This window comes from Sprattus sprattus (genome assembly GCF_963457725.1).
Source record: "Sprattus sprattus genome assembly, chromosome: 12".
Taxonomy (NCBI): domain Eukaryota; kingdom Metazoa; phylum Chordata; class Actinopteri; order Clupeiformes; family Clupeidae; genus Sprattus; species Sprattus sprattus.
Genome location: NC_137910.1, coordinates 19,490,062 through 19,501,104, shown reverse-complemented (window position 1 = coordinate 19,501,104; position 11,043 = coordinate 19,490,062). Strand labels below are relative to the sequence as shown.

The window sequence follows — 11,043 nt, the reverse complement described above, 5'->3', positions numbered from 1 at the left end:
AGACGCCTTTGACCTTATTATGGACGTTCTGCTCGGGCGTAGGCTAGCCTGGCATGTCACAAATTTGGCCCTACAAGTCTCTTAACGCCGACAGGACGCATCCTACGGTCGGAATAGTTATGCATCTACAACCCCCACCCACGAACAGACACACAGAAGAAGGCTTCGTTAATCAAATCGAGTTGGCTATTAACATGACATCATGACCATGACATTTCTTATATTGCCAGAATGTTAAGCCAATTTAAGTTTTAAAGTTTTTTTTATGGATTTGATAATCTTCTCTTAAGTGTGGTTTACAGCGGTGGATTTATTGATTCCGTTCAGAAATACATGATTTAGGAATAACTATTGATCGCAAAATGAGCTTTCTGAATAGAAGACACAACACTGCCCTCTCGTGGACAATTTAAGAGGCTAACGCCAAATACAGCCTATTTTGTTTGATCATCTCGAGACACCGTAGAACGAACAGGCGAATCACAGGAAGTTAAGCATACCTAGATCGGTTGTGTGGTCTGTGATCTACGAAGGAATATTTACCAGTGGATTTTGAGTCGTTTGCTTAAGGTATTTATCGATAAGTATATAATAATACATTTAGTCTCTTCAAAAATATTTAGTTGTGGCCACAAATCCCAGGGTACCATGGGCTATCTCAGTAAGCACACAAAGCTATGTTTGCCACCGTGCAATGCTTGCAAGACGCATGCAATGCATAACATGATACAGCAAGCTAGCTGTCACCTTAGCTAAGTAACCTTAGCTAACTAAAGTAAACCTTAGACGACACTGTTGCTCAGCCGGTTCTTGTACTTTGCTTCAGACATTGCTTTTAAGAAAGCCTGATGTTGTAGTTTCCATGATTCACAGCCTGGCTCTCAGTGAAGTGAGCTGGCTGGCTAGTTAGCCAAGTCAGCCAATGAAGGTCAATTAACTGTTTGGGGGAGAGCATTTGTGGTAGTTCACCAATTAGATGGGTCGTTTTAGAGATAATCATATCTAGAACGTAAGTGTGAAACGGGTCGTTGTATGGTTACAAATAAAGCGTCAAAGTTTAAAACACGATAGTGTTTTGCCTAATGCAAAGTCAGCCCATTGTAACGGTAAATGTTACAAGGTGCAGACTAGCACTTGAAGACACTACCTTGACTAGCTAGTTACTTCTGCTTGGAAGACAACACCCCTTCACTTATGATGGTAGCATCATATAAAGACTTAGCTAGCTTTGAAAAGGGAATTACGGAGAAATTATATAATAATATAATCGACAGAAGCAGTATAGATTTTTCCATCTCATCATGAATGGCAGGTAAATTGTTTCACAATCAGAACTAGATTCAATTAAGTGATGAAAGGAAAAATACAGAACATATATTTGTGAAGGTAAGGAACTTTTAAAACGCCATGCATTAAATTACAGTGTACATCATTCAGGGTATTTTTTTTGTATGTAAAATGCTTAAACATATAGCAAGTGTTTTTTCCTAGATATAACAGTAAATTGGTTTTTCGTGATCTGCAGCAACGTGAAATGAAAGTGAATTCCAGCGTGTTTTACAAAATCAAGACATCACGAGAAATGCCAGCATAATTTTCCTATACACCAATACTTCCTATGTCAGAAAGTTAACAGAGAGTGTGGAGTGTACCACACCGTTTGCTGAGACTTGGTTAAGAAATCAGAACTTGAAATATTATCAGTGGAAATTGAATGCTGCTAGTTCAGAGGAAAAATAATATCCACTTTTCATGTTCATTGTGCTCTTTGTGGTCTTTTTCCTACAGTGTTGACCCAACAGTAGCAGAGTCACACGCCAAACCTCACCATGTTCCTCACCCTGGCACTGCTGAGGAAGGGCATCTCAGGCAAGCAGTGGATTGGAAAGTACCGGCGTCCACGGCCCGTCACCTGGCAGATGAAGCGCAACATGCTGAAGCAGCTGGACCGGGAGGCGGAGAACGAGTACTGGCTCAGTCGGTCCTACATGACCCGGGAGCAGGAGAGAGGCCATGCCACGGAGAGGCGCAAGCAGATGTGGGAAGACATCCGGGAGGTGCGCTTCGTCTCCAAGTTCCCTGAGCACAAGCACCTCGAGGACCACCTGGGCCACCTTAACACCACCAAGACTTGGTCCAGCTAGAGACACTCGTGCTCAGTGATCAAAGACTGCTGGTGGATGGTTTTAGGAGCGTATGGGGGGCGGGGGGTCGTATCATGGACACTGGGTTATCTATAGCAGATGTATGTGATTGGGGGTGGTGGTTGAAAATAAATGTGTTTCGTTATATTCTTTGTGTTTAATTCTATATATACGGTATATGAAAAATACAAATACGTCTTTCGGGCCCTGCGTCCTGTGGATGTATTTCTCGCTACATATTCTCTTCAAGTGCCCTGAAAACGGAATTGTCCGATGTGACTTCATGTGTTCCACGAGTAGTATTCTCAATCTTTTTAAGAGGACATGTCTTCTCTTGGACAGGTCTTCTCTTTGAGAAGTACGATGGAAGAAGATGGTAAATCTTTCCATTGAAGAGAGAATTTAAGAGGAGACAGTTGGTCTGTGAAAGCAGTATTTGCATTTGCATCTGCTGCATTTGCAAATTCTACTTTTAAACCTTTTGAAAGGATGATCCTTTTTCCTCATGTTTTGAAGTGGGCTTTTGAGAAACAAAGTGGCTATTGGTATGGATTCTGCAGCGTTAAGATTGAGATTGGCACTACTGCTATGGATCAGTATGAATATCCCTTCAATAGTTCGCACTCCCAGGTGTTCAAGTGTTTTGACGGCACAGTGAGCATAGCTGCCTTCCAAGCAGTTGACTCAGGTTTGATTCCTGAAATGGCCAAGTTAAATGAATTGACTATGATGAGCAACTTCAGTTAATTAATTTATGATGTCACAGAGTTAATGAGTAAACATACAGCCTGCACTGATCAAGCCGCATCATGGAGCCTGGCAACTGCCCAGGTAATAATAATAATAATGGATTTTATTTATGAATTAAGGTAAGCAGGGATTTCAATCATGCAAACTGATTTATGGTTGTATGTAGGTTCTGCCTAGGCAAGTGGACTACACTGTTGCAAGCATTTATAGCCTACTTATGCCTGGTGTGTCTGCGAAACGCCAGTTGGGAAAAATAAACAAAGCTGGTCTAGACAGCCCTTTAAGTGTGGTAGTAGACGGCCTTTAAGTGTGGTATTAAGGTAGTAGTAAAAGCAGAACATGTATGGGGTCCACTCGACTCTATCAAGAGGTTCCTGTAGTGTAGAGAGTCATAAAAATCCAACAAGGTCTTCCATATGTTAACAATTTGTTTCTAACTAACAAATACATAATACCTTTGACCTAATGGAAAAGGAAGGAATAGCACATTGCTCCCATTTTAAAAGGATCTGACATCTTGCAAGAAGTGTAGTGAAGGCTATGGCCACGGTTTTATTGGGAAAGAGAGCACGGGATTCCTTTGGCGTTAAGCCAAAGACTTGGTCAGGGTCCAACTGGATTCCAAACACCTCACTGAAAGCTTTAAAGATGCGTATCCAGGCGGTGGAGAGACTGGCACAGCCAGAACATGTGCTTTCAGTCTGCTTGCTGGCTTCTCTACATGGTGGTTAAATATTCGGATTGTTGGTATTTCCAGTTAGCTCTTAGTAGCAGTGGCTTTGTAACTAGTTTTTTTTACTCCTCTGTCACAGTGTGATCCCTTCTAATATTAATCAATCTGTCAGTGTGAGCCTTTTGAACAATATCCAGTCGGGTTCGCCAGCTCTCTGCTGACCGTTGCCCACGGGGTGGGATTTTTTTTGATGCTTTGAATTTGAATGTCATCCTTAAATCTGAGAAGAAAGAGCCACCTTTATTTTAAGCTGAAAGCACAGATAAATACTCTCTGTGTGAGTGGGAGGGGTAAATGAGGGGGTATCTGGATAAGAGTGGCAACACTGGGAGTGACTGTGTGGATGAGCTGATTTGCAGACTGATGGGCCGTGTAGGGATGTAATTAGGATCTGGCTCCACAATAATGCCCAGGTGACTGATTCAAGTCAAGTCAAGTCAAGTCTTTTATTGTCAGGTACACAGAACAACAGAGTTGGACTGGGCACTGAAATTCTTAGGACAGGACACCATACCACACTACCATAACATGACAAGACATAACATATAACATATAAACATATAAGTACTCCAACATGATATAACATAACTTAACAATAAGTACTGAATATTAGATAAAAAATATGAAAAGACATAGTAGTGACCTACTAGATAAACAATAAATATACAATATAAATACACATACTAAACATAAATACACATACTAAACAGATACTAAACAGATAAACATACCTACATGATATTTTTAGCTATACTGAACATATTTAAACATAATAACCTGGACACAGAGACAAAGACACTTCAAGTGTGTGGGTGGTGCAATATTGCAAATGTAGTGCAAACAGCAGTGAAGGAGTAAAGTGGCGAGTGTAAAGTGATGAGAGTGCATTATTGTTCATTATTGTTCATTAAGGAGTCTGATGGCCTTAGGGTACAACAGGTATCCACTCCCCCAACCCACAAAGCAGGGAAAGAGCTCGACCTCATCCTTGCTCGGAACTGCACCACGGAAAACCTAACTGTAACCCCTCTCCATCTCTCAGACCACTTCTTCATTCGCTTTGATGTTCGACTCATTGAGCAACCCTCTGTCCCTCCTCCTATGGTCTCGTTCCGGCGCAACCTCCGCACACTCTCCCCCACTCACTTTTCCTCCCTGGTTTCCTCTACTCTTCCACCTTTATCCACCTTCTCCTCACTAGGTGTCAATGACGCCACAGAATCTCTCTGCTCCACTCTAAGCTCATGCTTGGACAGTTTGTGTCCACTTTCTACCAGACCTGCGCGAGCTACCCAGTCTCATTCATGGCTGAGTGATACCCTCCGAACGCAGCGCTCCAATCTCAGAGCGGCTGAGAGAAAGTGGCACAAATCTGCAGCACAGGACGATCTTGCAAGCTACCAGACACTGCTGGCCTCCTTCTCAACCAGCATCACTGCTGCTAAGAAAACTTTTTTCAATGACAAAATCAACAGTGCAACTGATGCTCGGAAACTATTTTCCACCTTCAAAACTCTGCTCTACCCTCCTCCTCCTCCCCCAGCTACTAACCTCACAGCCGATAACTTTGCTTCCTTCTTCACAGAGAAAGTGGCAGCCATTGGGAAACAATTCGACCAACTGTCTTCCCCCCCTAAGGGCGCTACCATCAATAACTCATCTTTTCCCTCCTTCACCCCCCTCACTGAGAGTGAGGTCTCCAAAATCCTAGCAGGTAGCCGTCCAACTACATGCCCGCTGGACCCTATCCCATCCAACATCCTTCAAGCCATTTCCCCTGCCGTCCTACCGGCAATAACACAGGTGATTAATGCCTCTTTTAATTCTGCAACATTTCCTTCTTCATTCAAGGTGGCTCGGGTGACGCCGCTGCTCAAAAAGCCGTCTCTCGATCCCACTCAGGTGGAAAACTACCGACCGGTCTCACTTCTCACTCTCCTATCTAAAACACTTGAGAGGGCAGCCTCCAAACAGGTCACAGAGTTCCTGTCAACAAACAATCTCCTCGATCCAAACCAGTCTGGATTCAAAAGCGGTCACTCCACCGAAACAGCCCTGCTATCTGTGACAGAGGCTTTAAAAACAGCTAGAGCAGCAGCTCAATCCTCGGTTCTTGTCCTGCTTGACCTATCAGCTGCGTTTGATACAGTCAACCACCGCATTCTTCTGTCCATACTATCAAGTATGGGCATCTCAGGCAAGGCGCTCCTGGTTTGAATCGTACCTCTCTGGGCGCTCATTCAAGGTGTCATGGCAAGGTCATCTATCTGTACCCCACCACCTCACCACTGGGGTGCCCCAGGGGTCTGTAATGGGACCACTTCTCTTTGCCATCTACACCACCTCGCTGGGCCCCATCATCCGCTCGCATGGTTTTTCCTACCACTGTTATGCCGATGATACTCAACTGGTTCTGTCCTTCCCTCCTGAGGACAACACTGTCTCGGCACGGATCTCAGACTGTCTTGCTGATATATCCACATGGATGAAAAACCACCACCTTCAGCTGAACCTGGCCAAAACAGAACTGATGGTCTTCCCAGCCAAACAGTTCATCCACCACAACATCAACATCAAGACTGACTCTTTATCTCTGGCTCCATCCAAAACAGCAAGAAACCTCGGGGTCATTATTGACGACCAACTAACCTTCACAGCCCACATTGCCTCTGTCGCGAGGTCATGCCGCTTTGCGCTTTACAACATCCGCAAAATCAGGCCGTACCTAACCCAGTATGCCACCCAGCTCCTGGTGCAAACCTTGGTGGGTTCCCGCCTCGACTACTGCAACGCCCTCCTAACGGGCCTGCCGGCATGCGTGGTAAAACCACTACAGATGATCCAGAACGCAGCGGCGCGCCTGGTGTTCAACCAACCAAAGAGGGCACATGTCACCCCGCTACTCACTGAGCTCCACTGGCTGCCAGTAGCTGCTCGCATCAAATTCAAGTCACTTATGCTTGCCTACAAAGTGCTTACTGGGTCTGCTCCCACCTACCTAAATGCTCTTGTAAGGGCAAATGTCACACCCAGGACGCTGCGCTCATCCAGTGAGCGTCGTCTGGCACTGCCCCCAGTGCAAGCAAGGCAATCCAGACTATTCTCAGTTGTAGTTCCACGTTGGTGGAACGACCTGCCTAGCACTACCAGAGCAGGAGCGTCCCTCCCTACCTTTAAGAAACTCTTGAAGACCCAACTCTTCAAAGAGCACCTCTCTTCCTAAACTGGCACCTTGGCTCAACCTGCACTTAAGCAGCAACAGGCCCGCACTTCTTTTTTTTATTCTTTCTATGTCGTTTTATAAGCAATATTTATGGTTACACCAGGTTTTTTAATGCTCTTAGCTTGATTGTTCTCCCTTGTACGTCGCTTTGGACAAAAGCGTCTGCTAAATGACTAAATGTAAATGTAAATGTAGGGTAGAAACTGTTCTCCAGTCTGCGGGTGCGAGACCGGATACTTCGGAACCTTCTACCAGAAGGCAACAGGGTGAACAGTCTGAAGGATGGGTGGTGACAGTCTTTTAGGATCCTGCCAGCTCTTCTGAGGCATCTTGTGAGGTAGATGTCCTGAAGGGAAGGGAGTTTCCTGCCGATGATAGACTCAGCGGATCTGACCACACTGCGTAGGGCCTTACGGTCCATGGCTGTGCAGCTCCCAAACCACACTGAGATGCTACCAGTCAAGATGCTTTCTATAGTGCATCTATAGAAGTTGGTGAGGATGTCTGGGTTCATGCCAAACTTCCTGAGTCGCCTCAGGAAGAAGAGGCGTTTCCGGGCAGCTTTGACCACCTTGTCTGTGTGGGCAGACCAGGTGAGATCATTGCTGATGTTGACCCCTAGGAACTTGATTCAGTTGATGTGGCTGCTTTCTTTTGTATCCTCAGGCCACCTTTTGACAGGGCTGTGTATTCAGGTATGCCCTTATCTGACTGCTACTCTACTAAGCCGAATGTCAATTACCATCCTCTTGATTATAGGGTGAATAAGGCAGCTGAGGTTGATGAACAGTCCCTGGAGAATGAAGGAAGGACACTAAGCTGTTTTACAAGCAATACTTTGAATGCTGGCTCTCTCCATTTGTATCTGCTATAAATCCTGTTTATTTCATGCATAGGCTATACCTTCTTTTATGTTTCATGGAATCGTGTGTGTATCACTTATGTGTCATGTATGCTTATATGTTTTATCCTCTGAGACGTGTATGAATCCATCTGCTTGATCCGGAATCTCTCTTCTTCTTTCCTGCCTTCCTTTCTGCCCTCTCAGCCGTGGGCAGCCGTGGCCTACTGGTTGGGGTTTCAGGCCGAAACCGTAGGGTGGTCGGTTCGATCCCCGACCAGTAGGAAAAATGTGGGTGGGCTAAGTGGTAGACCACTGCTCTCCCATGCCCACATCCACGGCTGAAGTGCCCTTGAGCAAGGCACCTAACCCGATCACTGCTCCCCGGGCGCCGCCAATGGCAGCTCACTGCTCCGGGTTAGTGTGTAACCTCACTTCACTGTGTGTGTGTGTCACTTCCCTGGATGGGTTTAATGCAGAGGTTAATTTCAAAGTGTGTGTGTTTACACCACCTCTGCCATAGAGAGGACTTTCACTTTCACTCTCCCTTTTTTGTCTCTATCTCTCTACCTTGCTGGCGTCCCCCAAACAAATGAGTCCCCCCTTTGTGCTAAGGTTTTGCCCAAGGTTTGTTCCAGTAAAATGGGAAGTCGCCCCAGTTGTAGGGAGTATGCCTCTGTATAAGTGTGAAAGAAGATCAGAGACCTGTGGACATGCAGGTCCCATGCAGATCCCATACGTGACAACACTGAGCCCAGAGTTGATCCTCAGCCTCATGGCGTCAGCAAAGATGATATGACACTGCTTATGGAAGATAGCAACCAACAACAGCCACAATATTCTCAGCCTGAGGGCATGATTCATGCCGAGTGTCTTCCACACGATGACAGCTGTGGTGACATGCTCCAACCACAGTTTCAGTCCACTCTCTCCCTCTCGCCTGCATCTCGCTCTCATGGGTTTCTCAGAAACAAATGGAGGAACTGGTGCTTGTAGGAACCAAGCTCTCTCTCTCTCTCTCTCTCTCTCTCTCTCTCTCTCTCTCTCTCTCAATCGCTGCCAGGCCTCCGGTTTCACCCAAGAAGCGCCGCTGAAGCCTTCATGGCTGTCGCCTGAGCCACAAGGTCTTGTTGGCTGCCGCCTGAACCGCAAGGTCTGGCAGAACTTGGTGCTAGAGCTTCGACCAAATAAGAAGTGACAGCCTGGTTGTGAGGCGAGCTCAGTCTGGGAAAACAAAAGGTAAATAAACTGGACAACATATTTATCTATTTATATCCATCATGCATGTAGGGTTTTTTTCAATACCCTTGCTCGGGTTCATTGTGTCTCCAATTTGCTTTGGAGACCCATCACTTCCTAAAAAATTCAAGACAAAAAAAAGACATTTTTGTGGACAAACTTTCACAGGCTCTGCTCAAACTCTCACATTTATCTCTCCATAGCGACTTTCTCGCTAATCCAACAGTGGTTTCCATACTATTCAGATCTGTTCCTTCAGTTAGCAATGGTAAGCTATTTCTCTGCCTCCTTTAGTGATAATGGGTCCTGGCAGTTCTTCTCTGCTTTTTTTGTTTGTTGTTGTTTGGATAAAAATATTAAGATTCACTATTCACCAGATGTTAATGAAGAAACATGTGCCAGGTTAGCAGACAGACACTACAGAACCGGCTCTGGCAATGCACTCTCAGGTGCACACAGAGTTGAGAACTGGAACTGAATATAGTGCATGCCTATATACAAAAAAACTTGACTAAGTGACTAAAACAAATTAAATCGCACTAATCCACTAACGATTTGATTAAACATAGACTAAAGCAAAGTTCCTGCCCTAGCCTCATCTATGAAACTTTACCTCTGAAGAAACATTGAAACTTTCCTGGGCTCTGATATGCAAACTTACCATAAAACTAATGGACTGCCAAGGACAGTCAAAATATCTGTCAAGGGCAGTCTTGCATTTGAAGATGAAGGTCTGTGGTTAATGTTTCGCAGTCAATCAGTATTACTGTGTTTAGATTTACAGATAGATTTAGAGATTTTGTTGTATTTTGTTTGTCTATATCGGTAACCTGCTGCTGTTAATGTGCATCTTGACGCACTGCATTCTTTTTCATTTTGGGGAAGCTACAGTTAGCACTGTGTATTTACGCTTTTTGGAGACATATATACTTTATATTTCATGTGTAAAATGTCTGTTCGCGGAATAGCGATCAACACATACAATCAACTGATCCAGTCCAACTTGTCATTGTTCTTCAAATCATTAGTAAACAGCAATAACTTAATTCCTTTCTGTGGCTGTGTCTGATCAACACACACCATTAGGCCTGCTTCTGTCACAGCCATAGAATCACCACACAACTCCACTCCCAAACATGCAATCGTTTTCAACCAGAGTCAGCACACTTATTTGTAAGGCAAGCTCAGAAGGTGAATAAGAATAACTAAGGAACAGTTTAAATGGACCACCTTTATTCAGAAGGCATATGTGGTTGGCGCTGGTGAATCAGCTGAGCCGCAACTAATGAGCGAGGCATTGGGAAGACTACAGTGGCAGTCTGAAATAACTCTTTACACTTTTTTTCACTCCATCTCTCTCTGCCAAAATATAACATAGCCTAAGAGATGTTTTCCATTTCATTTATTGGTTGTGCATATTGTGTTGTTTTGTTTGATGAACTTTAATGTATTGTGAACGCAATGCACTTAAATACAGTTTTGTACCAGGTTCTGCTTTCTTTTGACTGACTGAACTGATGTCCACTTAGGCCTACATTACTTTTCTAGCAGTTAGATTACATTAATTCTAGGGTGAGTTAGTCCTTATACCATCATGCTAAAATTGACAGCAAATCCACATTTTAAAGCTGAAAAAAATATATATATGTATTCCTGTCACCTTTTTCTCCCACGATGAATTTTCAACCCTGCCTTGCGGTAACCTGGGGCCAATGGAGGCTTTGGACGGGGGTCAAAAATGGCAGTTCCATGATTCAGCATCAGATGGCGCTGAAGCTTTGAGGATAGCGAAAACAGGCCAAAGTTGGGTACCAGTCAGATGCGCTGGTCCGAAGATGCGAGGCAGCTGTGATGCAAAGGGGGGCGCGCATTTCTGCAAAATTCACCCAGTGCGCGTAATCGAAAGAGGAGATGGGAGAGGAGGGGGAGCTGCTCCTGACTGTGTTCCTAGGATAGTGTGAGGAGGAAAGCCCCCAGTCCAAATCTCGGTAGGAGAAGAGAGCAGCATGAAGACAGCAGAGGTATTCGACACATCGGAGACGTCGGTTTGCGGATAACGTTTGGTTTACGGCCACCGCTCGCAACCTGCGGGACGACTGCATGAGCCGCCGTG

The 11,043-nt window shown here is 44.9% G+C and overlaps 1 protein-coding gene across 1 annotated transcript; it reads left to right on the top strand.

Annotated features, from left to right (window-relative positions):
- The first annotated feature begins 474 nt into the window (after positions 1–474).
- Positions 475–2,254, top strand: mrpl57 (mitochondrial ribosomal protein L57). Its single transcript, XM_080848692.1, has 2 exons — positions 475–570; positions 1,789–2,254. The coding sequence occupies exon 2, from the start codon at positions 1,830–1,832 to the stop codon at positions 2,142–2,144; it is 315 nt and encodes a 104-aa protein (XP_080704818.1). The 5' UTR covers positions 475–570; positions 1,789–1,829; the 3' UTR covers positions 2,145–2,254.
- Positions 2,255–11,043: the final 8,789 nt, after the last annotated feature.